At 36.6% G+C, this 16,549-nt stretch overlaps 1 protein-coding gene across 1 annotated transcript in view; it reads right to left on the bottom strand.

Moving 5' to 3' along the window:
* Positions 1-345: 345 nt before the first annotated feature.
* Positions 346-16,549, bottom strand: part of Itfg1 (integrin alpha FG-GAP repeat containing 1) — a 112,719-nt gene continuing 96,515 nt past the window's right edge. The window contains exons 14-18 of the mRNA XM_052167176.1: positions 15,421-15,499; positions 9,013-9,137; positions 8,382-8,464; positions 5,303-5,420; positions 346-1,974 (exon numbers count right to left, since the gene is read on the bottom strand). Coding sequence (XP_052023136.1) covers positions 1,915-1,974; positions 5,303-5,420; positions 8,382-8,464; positions 9,013-9,137; positions 15,421-15,499 — 465 coding nt within the window. The 3' untranslated portion in view covers positions 346-1,914. The remainder of the gene's footprint in view (positions 1,975-5,302; positions 5,421-8,381; positions 8,465-9,012; positions 9,138-15,420; positions 15,500-16,549) is intronic.

Raw genomic sequence — 16,549 nt, 5'->3', positions numbered from 1 at the left:
TTCTCCGACCAAGGCCATGCAGAGCAAGTGGAATCCTCCATTTAGCATCAAGCTGGGAGAGCTATCCAGACATGGTGGACTGTGACCTTTATGGCAGGCTCTCCAACAACAGGCGTTCCTTCTTATCCTTGTTTGACTGAAGAAACCAAAGCTGGGCAAGACATGACTAATTAAAAGTCAAAATTAGTGTGGGCTCTGATGCTAGTTATGTTTGTTCCCTCCAACATACCATGTAAAGTTAACACAAAAACCTGTGTTGAAGTTCAGTATTAGTGATACGTTTTTTAAAAAAAACCCTGCTATACCCAGTAAATGATATAAAAGTTGAGTTTGGTAATACAGAAATATTGTCAGCAAATATATTTTAATGGTCACTAATCTTTCATCTGTGACAGATACTATTCATTATAGATTCTGACTCCAAATTTTAGAATTCACATTTTACCAACTGGTAGATATGAAGTGTAGTTGTCTTTGTAAAAGGTCAAGGTTGATCCATTTGGTGAACTTGAGTCCTGTCTGTGACTCAGGAAAGAGGCTGGTCCTGCTGTCTCAGTGCTCATCCACAGGATTTACACTTGTCATCTTCTAAAGCTCCAAAGTAATTATTCAGTTGCTTGCCACAGTGTTTTCATTCAGTAAGGAGTATTTATTAAGAAGCAATATTAACATGCTTAGATAGAAATAAAAATGAGCACATGCCCTCCAGTGAATCGCGGTGAGAAAAGTAACACAAATAAAACTGTTCCAGAGGAATTTTTATATTTTCACAGCCACAGCATGTCTTAATAATCAGAATATTGTTAGCTTTGATAATAGTTTTATCACCTCCCTCCTGAACTCTAGATTTAAATATTTTTAAGGTAAATTTTGGCAATTTAAAGTTCATAATATGAAACCTGAGATCTGTAGAAATGAGACAGACTTTTCCCGTCTTTTGAGGATAGAACTGTGATGGCACATTGGCACCTCCAGAGTTTGCCTCTATCAGCTTTCTTTCAAGAGATCAAGTGATTTACATTACTGTACAAGGATTAGTATTCAAATACCAGTTTTTAGGATACATTTACTCTTGGATAGTATTATAGCTAGCCAAACAAATTAATTCTATAAGATATGTACCACCAATAACTTAGGTTTTCCAAAGAGTATGTCCTTATGTCTACGGTAATGATCCATTCTATATAGTAGTAGAATAAAATCATCTACAGTAGTGATCACAAAAGCTGCTGCTTGATGAGCACTTTTTGCATGCTTGGGCACTGAGCTGAGCACATCATGTATACCATACAATGTATGTTCATGATAACTCAAGTGAACAGGCATATTAGCCTCATCATAGAAACAAAATGGAGGCTTACAGAGAGGCTAAGCAGCAGCCAGATTCAGATAATTGTAAGTTGTAGAGCCAGGCATCTAAGGCAATCTGGGCTACTGTGATTCTAAAGCCTGGCCACTTAGTCTCATTCTGTGCCATTCATGACAACTCTGGTCTGCAGTGAGGAAAGTTAGTTGAATAACTTTATCTGCCACATATTTGTGAACGTATGCACTTTAAAGATAAAAAGCACTATCAGTTTAGGTGGAACAGTGTCCTGGCTCCAGGTCACTTAAATAGCTTCTACCATCCTCATGCCAATAACATTGTAAACACAAATACACCAAGTGCATGCAACACATTCCACAAAGGAACAAAATTGTTCAGTACTGCTGAATAAAGAACCTAAATTATTATATACAAAGTGCTTAAAACAGATCTTATGAGATATTCAGGCCATATTTATTTCAGTATTTTCCAATAATTGACAAGGAAGGCATAATTTATAAATATCTCAAATCCATTATTTTTTTTACCAGGAGTCAAAATTTAGTGTTCACTAAATCAAGTGATTTCCAGGATGTACTAAAGCAAAGTCACATGGCATCAAAATGGAACCGATGTGCTTCTTGTCGTTTTTCTCTATCATCAGCTTTCTGAAAGACAATTTCAGAGTAGTGTAAGTACTAAGAAAAGAGTAAGATTAAGATTTTTTTGTTTTGTTTTTATTTACTTACTTATTTATTTTTTTTTTACCGAGACAGGGTTTCTCTGTGTAGCCCTGGCGGTCCTGGAACTCACTCTGTAGACCAGGCTGGCCTCGAACTCAGAAATCTGCCTGCCTCTGCCTTCCAAGTGCTGGGATTAAAGGTGTATGCCACCACCGACCGGCCAAAGAGTAAGATTCTAACAACAGTTTAGTATATAACAGGAACAATATTTATAGTGTGATAATGTTATAAAGTATGTTTATAAATCTAGTAGCTATTTTAAAATTAAGGATATATTAATTGAACTTAACAATCAAGAAGAAATGTTTTGTACACATATTATTATTTATAACCTACTTGAAGGTGAGAGTAAACATTAGATGCTAGAAGAACAGAATCTCTATCAACAAAGCAGTCTAATTATATTAAGATGATATTTTCTAGTTAACCTTTTGATTTAGGATATATTTAATGACTGTTTCTTCTAGTAAAATAGAGGGATTTAAAAAAATTATTTTTATTTTGTTTTTTAAGAACTTTAAAACCTAGAATGGATTAAAAAACCAAAACTTACATCAGGATTGACTCCAATTATGCTACTTTTGAGAGATTGCTATTGGGTTTGAGTGAGAAAAAGGGCAAGCTTTGGAAATATTATTTATGAAAATGGGAAGAAGCATTTATTACAAGTTGGGAGTTTTAGCATGAAGAAGTGGCCCAACCATATCCACTAGAAACAGGGGATGACACGAAGTATCATAGCTGTCTGACACAGCTCTGGCACAGCTGAGCCCAACGTTGCAGTCGCTGTCCGCCTGTCTCTCACTCTGTCCTCCTGTCTGTCACTCTCCTGTCCTCCTGTCTCTCTCACTCTGTCCTCCTGTCTCTCACTCTCTCTGTCCTCCTGTTTCTCTCATTCTCTGTCCTCCTGCCTCTCACTTTTAGGTTTTGGTCTCTCACACTCCATTCTTGGGGAGTTTCTGCATTATGATTCATTTTATGTCCTTTTCTGATACAATTATGTCTGATCTTTTTAGGAATGTCCTAAACTTACTATCTCTTCCGCTTTTAGGGAAACAACTTTATCTGGCCTTATTGGAAGTCTTTCTTATGTCCTGAAGATTGCAATATGCACAGATAAGCACAAAGACACTAAACATTTCTTTGTAAGGCCATGACTCCAGGGTTCTTCTCAGGGTATCCTCTGCTCCTAAATGAACTCAAACAGTATAACTGAAACAGGGTAAAATTAAAGACAGTTGACAACTCCAACTAGCCAGGAGAATTTGCAACAGATTTCAAGGTCTTTTTTTCCCCAATACACTTAAAGCTCTGTGAAAATGTAGTTTAAAGATAGGGGATCATACATAGTGTACCCTTGAAGAATCAAAACTCAGTGCCTAAGATAAAGTTACTAAAATAATTTCTCCTACTTAATAGCATAGATGATAAAAGGATATAAATAAAAGGAGTTAGGTATTTGCTATTCAAAGAAAGTCTGGTTCAGATATTTTCTATTTGTCTGGAGCACTTTAAAACTGCAAATACTGCCAGTTTAAAAGCAGGCTGTCATATTTGCATTGGCAGAGACATTCTTTAGATCCTTTGAACTGGAGTTATAGGGATGATAATAAAAATGAAATCTGTTCTATTTGTACTTTCTAATTGTGACTGAACTTGTAAACCTGGACATATAATAAAAAAAATCAAACACATGTCGGGAGACAAAATGATGTAATCTATACTTCTTGGATAATCATTAGTTTGTTTTTGTTATGTGAATCCTGTATAAAGAAAGAAGCAACCATATTGCTAGTCAATCAGAGCTTCAAGATTCCCTGACCATCACACCCAACTCATTCTCTCCTTGTTGACTTCTTATCTCCTCTTGGCAACCTCATCAACACCTTGTCAGGAAGCCTGGTGAGTGTGGAAGGAGATGGAACATAAGAAAGGAAATGTCTCACAAAGACAGCAGGCATATCGTGGAGTGATATGATATGATATGGAAGGGGCATGAGGGCCTGGATAGGAACACGTATACATTAGACAATGGCTTGTCACCTGAAGTGAGCCAGAGATCGAGAGCGACATGAGGTAACACTCCAAGACTGTAATGGGTCTAGTGCTGTAGAAAGGGGAGAAGCTGAAGTCAGAAGACCACCCAGGGTCTAACGACTGAGGTAAAGAAGTAGCAGTAGAGAGGCAGATGCAGGATCAGCTACAGAGATTCTCAGGAAGGTAAGAATCAATAAGGTGGCTGAATAATACTGAAGGTGAATAAGAAAGAAGAGAGAGGGAGCTTTAGAATATTGGCTTTGAGCAATTTTGGTAGAGATCATTGTAGCAACTGGAGTGGAGAAAGAAACATTGAGAGAGGTGAAGAGAAAACAGTTTGAAATAATAATAGTTGATTTTAGATGAAATTTGCAGGGAAATGTAGAAGGAGAGGGTGATGTAGAAAACTTGCATGGGGAGAATGGAAAACAGCAGCAGGCAGCAGAGGCGAGGCCAGCTGCCTATAGGGAACAGTCACAAGGGATGGTGTGCGCACGCACGGCTCAGAGCTCAGGCTTAGCCACTGCAGCAGAGCTGCTGCAATCCCACGGTTTTACCACCTCAAAACAAGCAACTTAGTTTCCCTTTACAAGTCAAGAGATACAGAGTATTTTAGAATATGTTGCTTTTAGGTGAAGTAAACAGTCACTCAACAATCTTGAAGTTAATTCAATATATAATTTTTGGTTATGGTTTTTGGTAATCTTTCTTTTGAGTGACAAATCTGCAGATATTTATCAGAATAATCAACATGTCCTTTTCATAAGTAAAAAGAGCAGCCAGGATAAAATAGTAATTTTAGTTAGTAAAATATGATTCTGGTAGGCATGACAGTCCAAAGAAAAAAGAAATTCTCCTTTGTGACAGAGAAGCCTTTTGGAGGGCATTGTTAGAGTCTACTGGCTAAGAATTTGATATTACTTTCTTTTCTTTGTGTGGAGCTAGGGAATGAAACTATACCCTTGGACAATGAGCTATATCCCAGTTTTTCAGTTTTGAAGAGCAAACCACTACCATAATAAACGAACTACTTGGGAGGCAGAAGCAGGCAGATTTCTGAGTTCGAGGCCAGCCTGGTCTACAAAGTGAGTTCCAGGACAGCCAGGGCTACACAGAGAAACCCTGTCTCGAAAAAAACCAAAACAAACAAACAAACAAACAAACAAACAAATAAATAAATAAATAAACAAACTAAATTTTATATTGAAAAACAAACCTTTTCCTGCCAATGTAAAATGGCAATTATTGCCAGGATGAAAATGCAGACACCAATGAGGGCTACCGCAGTCAGCAGAACAATGTTACTCGGTGTCAGGTACAATTTGGCACTCCAGCTGTAGATGAAAAAGAACAATTAAAACTGCAAATTTTAACATGATAACAAGATTAGATTGAGCAAAGAGAGCAAAACAGCTAATAAAATTTCATTTGTTAAATCATTTACTCATCTAACAAAAGCAATTGATTTAGATAAGTTGAAGAATATTGATGATTATAAAGTGCTCATGGTTTTTTTTAAAAACTGAACTAAAATTTTCCTTTTCATGTATGGTTTTGGGATTAAACCCAAGGCCTCATGTGTGCAGGGCTAATACTTTACAAGTGAAGGATACTTACATCTCTCTGAAGTAATTGTTAATATTTAATATGCATTTATATTTGAGTTTGAACGTTGGAATAAACTTACCAATAGTGCTTTAGCCAATCAAAGATGTCTTTTGAGAAAAAAATGATCTGTTGAATTTGAGACTTTCAACTATAAAGACTCTGTAAGTCACATCATTTCAGTAAGCCCATGTGACCTACCAATACATGCAGCACACGTAAAGGGATCGTATGTCTGAGTGGGTGTTTTTGATAGCTGTATAAAACTTGCACCATTTCTGTGTTATGGTGGATGTTTTAAATTACTACAATAACTTTTATTATGAAACTTATAAAGTCACTTAGCCCCTCTGGTTAATGTATAGACAATGTCCTAGCATAATTAGGTCTTTTCTCTTAAAACACTACACACAGTGCAGCACCTGTAAATATTGCAAAGCCTAAATTTGGGGTTTTTATAGCTAACTCTGTGGGCAGTTATGCACACAGAGCTTCATGTTCTACCTGGAAACAGGAAATGACTGTGTTCTCATTTTAAAAGATTAATAAGGGAAAGAACATTCTAATGAATAGCAAGTAGCTATTGATTTATTTTGACACATTTAAAATTTATTGATCTATATGTTAAAAGTCTTTAGTCACTAAATCTCAGAATATACCTCAAACAAAAATCAACTGGGGTTTTTATTATATACATACATTTGAAAAGGACATTTCTTTGTGAAGAGCAAAAGAAACATGAAACATATTCTATGGAAGAAAGCTATGGCAGAACTTTTCAGAAATTCAGAAGAATAAACCTTAAGAAAATGAGTGTTGTTAAGTACCTTACAATAGAAAACTATTTTTCTTTTTTTCCTTTCTTTTTCTTTTCTTTTCTTTCTTTCTTTCTTTCTTTCTTTCTTTCTTTCTTTCTTTCTTTCTTTCTTTCTTTCTTTCTTTCTTTCTTTCTTTCTTTTCTTTCTTTCTTTTTTTTTTTTTTTTTTTTTTTTGCGGCAGGGTCTTCCTGTACAGCCTGATGCATCCTTGAGGTTGCTGTCACCCTGCCTCAGCTTCCTGGGCACTGAGGTTACAAGTGTGAGCCACTGTGCTTAGAATAAAACCAGTTCTTAATAAACCATCAGAATTTTTTTTTTCAATACAGAGTTTCTCTGTATAGCCCTGGCTGTCCTGGAACTCACTTTATAGACCAGGCTGGCCTCGAACTCAGAAATTCGCCTGCTTCTGCCTCCCAGAGTGCTGGGATTACAGGCGTGTGCCACTACCACCCGGCTCCATCAGAAATTTTTGTCTTTCCCCCCCCCCCCCCCCCCGCCCCCATCTGTCTGTCTTTGTGTGTGTGTGTGTGTGTGTGTGTGTGTGTGTGGTCATGCTCATACTTGTACATCTGGGTGCCTACGGAGCTCAGAAGAGGAGCTCAGATTCCCTGGAGCTGGAATTACAGGTAGCCGTGGGCCTGACGTAGGAGCTGAGTCCTGTGCAAGAGCAGCAGTTGCTCTTTATCACAGATCCATCTCTGTAGGTCCATAAAACTCTTTTTTTTTCTCTTGTGTTTTTTTAGTTCTAATTTTAAAATAGATCTTTTTTCAAAGCTCAAGATATTTGTCATTTTGGTTAAAAGAAAATATATCAATCTTCAGTTGCCTACTCACGAGATTTCATGTACATTCATATAATACAGATATCTTCTTTTAAATAAGTATATATATAAACATAAATCTTCATTCTGCCCGTTTCCTTTCTCTCCCTCCCTATTATATACCGTTCTCTGTCCATGGTAGTAAACGGAAATGAGTCAGTGCAGTACACTCTGTCAGTGCTACGTTTTCCATTCTGTAGTTTCTCTGCAACTCATTCAGATTTTATAGTTTGTTGTTAACTTAATTTGGAAAAAGGTGCCACAAATATATAATACTGCATCATTAAAAACCAAACTAAATCAACCAACCAACCAACTAACCAACCAACCAATCGAACAAACAATCAGGGTTGGGCATAGAAGTTCTAGGCACTCAGGAGGCTGAAGGGAGAGTTTGCTGCAGCCTAGACAGTTTGGTGAGACCATCACAAATGCAAAGCAAAGCCTCAACCCAATTCGACCCTTTGTCAGGCACATAACGGTTTTTTATAATGCTATCTTAAACATACAGTGATATGTTGGCCAGTTAGTTGTCTAGCAGTGTAGGTAAACCTGGTTTATGACATCTATTAGTTTATGGGGTAGAATTTCCCACAATAACAGATTTTAATGACTTTATGGAATAAATATAGAAAAATGTGGACACAGTCAGCTTATGACATGGCATGCACTGGTTCTAAAGTACTACTGAATGAATGCAGCCCATGTAAGGTTTTTATAAGGCTGGAGCTAAGAGAGGAGCTCACTGCTGGAATGCTTTCTTGACATGCACAAGGCAATGGGTTCAATTCCCAGCACTGCAAAACAATATTATTTACAACTAATGCAAATTAAACATACACAATATGTATAAATTACTAATTACACTGCCTTTTGTCCTGACAGGAATGAATTTATTCCTTAGGAAACATCAGGTAGGTGTGTTTAATAATTTAAAATTGACTAGGTAAATTAAGTGTTGGGTACTCAGGGTAGGCAATAAATAGGAAAATTTATTGAAACATGCCACTGGGTATCTACTAAGCTGAGTTCAATCAAGGGAGGGTATTACCTTCGAGGGACATTGTGAGGATATGGAATGACAATCAGCTGGGAATTTGGAATGATTGCTGTCCACTCTTGTTTTCTTATAGACTGAAAGAGAATTTAAGAACACTTAACAGACAATACATATAAAAACCCCAATTATTAGTTTAAATATGGAAAATTAACAAGCCCTCAAGTATTTTGAGAATTTGAGGAAAGGAGTACTATATTTGTTTGTTATAAATCCATTCACTCAACAAATACTTACTGGACAGTTTTAGCAGGCATTATTCAAAGTAATATGCTGATTGGAGCTAAAATTCAAGTCAGGAATTTGTGTAAGTATAATAATGCTACTTTTTATGTTAACAGATACTACTTGTGCTATAAGTGATGAAAGTATTAAGAGATTTCAGGTTAAAAGGATGAGAAGTCATGAAGAAATGGAAAACTATATAAATATCAAATCACGATACACTTTAAAATAAGTGTAGACAGGTCACTATGAGTCAGTTCTTAAATTATTCAATTATTTAAATTATTTAAAGGCTACTTTATTAAAAATCTGAATTCAAATTCTAGTATATTCAAATTATTATATTTAAATGTTTAAGTGGTATTAAAACATATTATAAACAAGCTAAATGTTTACTTGCCTTCTCTCCAGATGGACGAGGAATACCAACAAAAAGATGATCTAGGAAATTGGCACTGCGGCCTAAACCAAGTACATTGTACGGCAGCTGAAGAGCTAAGTGCGCTGACTGGCTGAGCTGCCCAGCTAGATTTATGAAGACAAACAGACAAACAAAAAAAACAAAAACACCTTTGGAAATACTGCATTTATCAAGTCTTAAAGTCCTAAAATGTTAAATCCAGGTATAAAATATGAGATGAACATTCAGTTAATTAATATTAATGAGTAATGATTTACAGAAAAATATTTTGAGATACAATTCCCATATCCACTTATAACATATAGTGAAATGGTTTTGAGACTATCCTAAGAGGTCACCTCAGTGAGTACAATGGAATTTTAGAACATTTTAATCACTGGAAAAACTCAATACCCAAGGCTGGTCCTCTTGTCAGCAATGCTACATTTCCAGCTGAAGGCAGCATCTCTGCTCTGCCTTCTGTCTTTTCTACCAATCTGCCTATCCCAACACCAACATGAAGACATTATAGATGTTTGAGGTGTTTATGCCAGTTATTCCAGTGTCATCATTATACATTATACACATGTACTGAAATGTCACATCGTACCCAATAATATGTATAGTAAGGTTTTGATGTATCAATTCAATGTAGTGTATACCTGACCCATTTAATACTCATGCAAGGTTCAAAGTTCCCACATTCTAGTGAACATTTGCAGTCACCATCTTGCTGGCTGGGAGCAGCATCTCTGACAAGTTTTATCAGTTTTGCCCTATTGACAGTGTCCTTTGCCTTACAGAAGCTTTGTAGTTTCAGAGGTTTAGTTTGTTAACAGCATGGCAGGAAGGGAGACACTGCTGGAGAAGGAAGTGAGAGTTCTACACCTGGATCCACAGACATCAGGAAGAGAGAGCCCCTTGGGGATGGCTTGGGCTTTTGAAACCTCCCAGCCCAATCTAAACAAAAGACTTCCTTTGACAAGGCTATACATACTCCATACCACATAATCTTTTCAAATAGTGCCGCTTCCTGATTACTAAGCATCAAATTATGAGCCTATGGGGGTCATTCTTGTTCAAACCACCACATACACATTTCCAACACTGACAGCAAAGCTTACTACTGAAAAGCCATTAAAAATGTATTCAACAAATAGTGGGGTGTTTTTGAATGGATAAAAAAAAATTAAAATTTATAGCCAGTCCATAGCTTCATGGGAGGTAAGATAGGAAGAACTGCTAGGGTCTCTCTCTACCCTATGGCAGATACCATAGGAAAGTTCAAGATAAAGTTTGATTGGTGGAGTTTGTTTCCAGCTTGGGGAGTGAGCCTATCTATTATTTTCAGACTTAAAAGGATGGAAAAATGATTGAGACTCAGAAGATGAAAAGGGTCTGGATCATGGAGATGGAGTAGATACGTCAGAAACCAAGCTGGCTATGTGTAACATGCATAAAGAAAGAGGACAAATAAATACAAAGGGTAAGGAATTTAGGGTTCAATTCTCAGTGAGGCAAAAGGCACTGAAATATGAACTGAGTTTTGCATTAGAAAGATTGATTTCTACAACTAAGTTTCTAGGATATTTCAACAATCTGAATGGTAATCTCTGATACTGGAGATTAAATGGGAACGTTTATAGTGGACTAGGCCATAGGTTGTAGGGCATGAGAAAATACAGGATCCATGATTTGTTCAGTATATGGGTTAGGAAGGGAGCTATAGGCATTATGCTATGTAGACACAGTGAACAAGTCTGTACTGTAGTGTTTTTTTTTTTTTTTTGCCTCTGATTCTATTGTTTGCAATGATCTGAATGTTTACTGTGAAGTTTATAATGCACAATGAATAAAGTAGTAAAACATAGAATGTGCTTCTGGGTAAAGCCAAATTCAGAACTCAGATGCCCATGAGTCAGATGATGAGCAATACAATTCAATTAGTAACTTCCCCTATTATATGCTTTTTAATTTATTTGATTACTTCATGTAACTACAATACTCTGCTTCTACTGAACTTAAAGGTTAAAAATGAAGTTGATGGAAGATTTTTTTTTTGTTGTATTATATTACCCTATTCTACTTACTTTTTAAGTTCAGTTTATAGGAAATGATTCTTTATATTATGTTACCTCAGCTAATTACAGTAAAGAATAATTCCATCCCTATGTGCTGAGTACTTCCTATTTTTCAGGTAGTTCTTTACATCATTATGTCTGTGAGTTTCACCTTGTGCTGTAGCACATAGTTTCATTGCATGGTATGGCGACGATAGGCAAAGCTTGCACTACAACAACAAAAAGGAATATACCAGCAGGTTTACTGAGCAGTGTGAGATGTAATCAGATGTTTTTCACACTAAACATACTTATATAGTAGAGACATTATTACCACAGAGTATACATAATAATGTATTTCTAGCAGAGATTCTAGAATAGATAATATTCCTCTTCTTACCTCCCATTCCCAAAGCTATTATGTGACGGTTCTTTCAGCATTAGACTCTACTGACTGTAAATATTTTACTAGAAGTAAGTCTGAAGGATTATTTCAGAAAATGGCAGATAACAAGCAGGCATGATTTGCTAGAGTCTTTAGGGAATGCATTGGGGAAAGTTGGAAAAAATCCATAAAAAGGTGAGCAATGTCCCTAAACCTCTACTTTAATAGCAAAGTAAAATAGGAAATTACAAAACAGAGCAAGGGAAAAAATTTAGTACCCATTCTGGAGGGACTGATGCACCTGGGGAGCCATCCTGCCTCTAGGCTATGCAGGAGAAACTCTGAATCAGCACTGCTCACCAATATTCAGCAAGGTGGAAACCTGGTTGAAGTTAGAGTCTGTAAGGCAATATAGATGGGTTTCAAGTGGCATGCCTGACATCCTGAATGCCTTCTTAGGAGTGCTCATGACCAGACCAGAGGTATGAATGGCTTATAAAAAACTTCCCACTTGTTGAATCAACATCTGTGACCTGTCTTTTACAAAGGACTACTTAGGAGTGTGACAGGCATTATAGAGACAGAAAAGGAGTTCTCAGAGTCAAGATCTGAATCGTAAATGGGCAAGAATTTCATGGTAGAAGAGATGAACATTTACATAATAGCAAAGATATGAAACTATGAGCAGATCATTAAAGATCTGTGGGAAACTGTAAAAGGTCAAATATACGACTCATAGGCATACAAAGAGAATGTCACGCTAATGGTGTAGAAAACATCAAGTAATGGTCATCCCACCCTTCAAGCATTGCCATACTTTGATGGGAGAAACTCTTTTTCAATAAAATGACAGCAGATCTCCCACATCTAGGGAAAGGGGTATCCATTCAAGTACAGGAGGAATTCAGAATAACAAAGAACACCAGAGTAAAACCTACCCACATCATAGCTAAAGCACTAGTATACACAACAAAGGACATGTACAGACAAACAGGCAAATGAAGTAAATACATAATATAAAGACAATCTCATTGGAGCAACACCACACTTTACAGAAGAAACTCTAAAAGTCAGGAGGGCTTGGAAATCTATATTCTAAGCTCTAAAAGACAATGACTGCAAACTCAGACTACTACACCCAGAAAATCATGTCATAACTGAAGAGGGAAACAACAGGTGCTCTGCTGATGATTTGGACAAAAGAGAACACTTAGTCTGTTGGTGGAAATGTAACTAGTCCAGTCACTATGGAAATCAGTATGGAGGTTCCTCAAAAAACTAAAACTACAATATAGCCTGGGTCTAGCACTCTATACAACAAACTCTAAGTCATCACAGAGATGCTTACTGTGTATGAATGTTTACTACAGATCTTTACACAAGAGCTAAACTATATAATCAACCAAAGTGCCCAACACCAGATAAAAAGAAAATATGCTATTTATATACTATTTATATGCTATTTATGACATGGAGTTAACTTGCAGTCAAGTAGAAATAAGTGAAGATAATCTTATCATAGGAAGTAAGCCTGTCTGAGAAAGACAAATATCACACACTTTCTCCTACTTTAGGAAAGCAGAAACAATCCTGATAGGGGGTCCATATGGAGAGTGATGGGGAGTGCTGCAGGAAGGTGCTCAGTATGCACGTGTGTCTGTGAGAATGGCCTCGGTGTGACAGAGTCATGCACAGTGACTTGTAACCCTGGTTTGCACTATACATGGCACTTTCTAGGCAGCACACCCAGAACGTTCTCATTATGACGGTGCTTGTGCTGCTAGTGCTTACATACTTCATCTTGACACTGGGGAGCAGCCTCAAATTGTGCTCGTACACTGTACTTGTGACCTGCTAGTGCATTTCTACTGACTGGACATTGCATTCATACGTCCTTAGTTTTTCTTCTGTGTTTAGCTCATTATCATATGTGCTTCTTCCCTAGATGTTCACTGCTGTACTGTTTCAATGTATTGAAGAAGCAGACACCGTAGAGGTCCAGCCAGCACAGCTATGGCAGCTCCATAATACAAAGTCCAGAAGAAATCAGAGACTCTTTGTGAACAGGTGTATAAAAACTTAAATAGAAAATTATTTTTAATAAAATGTAGGATAAAACAGGAATTTAAGATATTGGTACACAGCTATGGTAAGTAGGAGAGTTCTCATTTTAAAATTAATAACACCAGTCTGAGACAATAACCTTCTGATGGTATGAGATGAATATTTTTTGAAGTAGAAGTGCAACAGAAGAGTGGATGCAAAAAATGTGGTATATATACACAGTGGAGTACTATTCAGCCATTAGAAACAATGAATTCATGAAATTCTTAGGCAAATGGATGGAGCTGGAGAACATCATACTAAGTGAGGTAACCCAGACTCAAAAGATGAATCTTGGTATGCACTCACTAATAAGTGGATATTAACCTAGAAAACTGGAATACCCAAAACATAATCCACACATCAAATGAGGTACAAGAAGAAAGGAGGAGTGGCCCCTTGTTCTGGAAAGACTCAGTGTAGCAGTATAGGGCAAAATCAGAACAGGGAAGTGGGAAGGGTTGGGTGGGAAAACAGGGGGAGGGAAGGGGGATGATGGGACTTTCGGGGAGTGGGGGTCTAGAAAAAGGGGAAATCATTTGAAATGTAAATAAAAAATATATCGAAAAAAAAAAGAAAAGAAAATAAATCTTAAAAAAAAAAAGAAGTGCATTTAAGTTGCTAAAGAGTAGATTTGAGTTTGATTGATAATTCACCCATGGAGGTAAGTTTTGGGTTTGGAGCATACTAGTATGCCTGAGTTTAGCAGCATTATTTTTTATTTTTTATTTTATTATTTTATTTTTTTAACCAGCATTGTTAAATAAATGAGTTTTAGAACATTTCACTTAGCAGTAAAACTATATGCATCTTTAAAAAGAACTTAAAGAATTAATAGATAATAAAATATAGTATGTATAGAAATTAAGCCTTAAATGACTTCTTTCTTGTAGTGATATCTCAAAATATCTGAGTATAACATTCTTGTTAGAACTTTCCTTTTTTCTTTCTTTTGTTTTTTTTTTTTGGGACAGCGCTTCTCTGCGACCCTGGTGGATGCCTGCAGCTCAGATGCAGACTAAGCTGGCCTGGAACTCACAGGGATCCTCTGCTGCCACCACACCCAGCATGATCAATTCTCACAGGGATCCCCCTGCCTGCCACCACACCCAGCATGATGAATTCTTAAATGTTTATAGTAAGCTAAAAAAAACCCACCTCATTGTAGTACATTTATTTGTAAGACCATTATATACTACAAAATTGTCCACTAACACGTTCTTTATGGTTATTATAACAAGCCTGTTTATACTACTTCATGGGCAAGACTCTAGGATTTTCAAGAAAGAAATTATGCTAGGCTTCTTCGTGCAGGCTGTTGGATCTACTATAATGTGCCATTGGTCACATGCGCATATCCTTTAGTCAGTTTCCTTTTTGTCCTAATGCAATTTTGTTATAACCTTTGCTGCAATGTACAAGTAAATTGTACTTTTAAAAACACGTCAAAAACTTCTTTCTATCTTAGACTTCTTACGCCACATTTGAAAATATAGGATTGGTTTAGATTGTACTATTAATTGGATTACTACATTTAACTTCTCCTAAAGTGAGCTTAATTTATATGACTTACCATTTTAATCTTTAAGATAACTCAAATTACCTCTCAATTTCTGCTATTTCAGCTGAAAATAAGGATACTGGGCTTTGTTCACCATAATAGTAATATATGAAGAAATAAACATTAATTTTTTGTCCTGAAATCTCTTGAAATTTGTTTATGTACATCTAAAGAAAAGTGCAATAAAAGAAAATTTTATTCATATTGTGATGTATGATGATTTTTTTGACAGCAACGTCTCTATCCAGTATACTGAAGGAAAATGACCGACATGCTGTGGCCATCCCACTGGGTCTTACCTGAGCCGTTCTTCAGATATCCATTTGCATCTACTGTTGTGTACATGATATAAGGTCCAGGCTGATTCACTCCAAAGGGCTGCAGGAAGAAAGGAAATGGGTGTTCTTGGGAAGTAAGTGAATGATTTGAATTTCAAAAAAATTTATTATTTAGGTAAAAAAATTAAAGAATATTTAATTATTATTTGAAAATTCATACTTTTACACACAGTATTTTGATCAAATCCACCCTGGCTCCTCCCTCCAAAACCTCACATCGGACGGGCAGTAGTGGTGCACGCCTGTAATCCCAGCACTTGGGAGGCAGAGGCAGGCGGATTTTTGAGTTCGAGGCCAGCCTGGTCTACAGAGTGAGTTCCAGGACAGCCAGGGCTACACAGAGAAACCCTGTCTTGAAAAACCACCACCACCACCAACAACAAAACAAAACAAAACAAAACACCTCACATCACTGTCATGTCTTTTTTTTTTTTTTAAATTGGTCAATAAGTCTAAATTTAGCGTTATCTACTTATACATGTACGTATGTGTTGGGGTAGGGTGGGGGAATCTACCAGAACACAGGAAGTCTACCAGTAGCCATATATAGTTATGTATATAATTATATAACTTAGGCAGTTGTTAGCTACTTAAGAGAACATTTCCATAAGTAGATACTAGTTCAAATTAAACCTGGTTAATAGAAAATTATTATTATTATTATTATTTTGGTGTATGTGTAAGTATTGGGTGCAACAGAACATGTGTGGAGATTATAGGACACCTACAGGAGTTGGTTCTCCTTTCTACTATGTGGATCCTGGAGATCAAACTAATGTCATCAGGGTTGGCTTTTACATGCTAGGCTATCACAGTGGCCCCAGTGCAAAATTCCTAATACATTATATTACTTGATGGTTGCATTTATAAGGTTCAGAATTTTTACAAAGTATTTTAAAGATCTAATGTCTTTATAAAGGTAAATATTGTAAACAAACTTGTCTTTACTATTCAAGTTACACCAAGAACTAGACTAAATGAGCTTTAGAGAGGGAGGCAGGTTATGCTAGAGAGTTACTGAACTGCTGTGAGTTTGACTACCAGTACTAAGAAAATCTCAGACCTCACTTCAAACATGACAACAATTTAT

The sequence above is a fragment of the Apodemus sylvaticus genome, chromosome 21 (genome assembly GCF_947179515.1).
Source record: "Apodemus sylvaticus chromosome 21, mApoSyl1.1, whole genome shotgun sequence".
Taxonomy (NCBI): domain Eukaryota; kingdom Metazoa; phylum Chordata; class Mammalia; order Rodentia; family Muridae; genus Apodemus; species Apodemus sylvaticus.
This window is presented reverse-complemented; position numbering and strand designations above follow the sequence as displayed.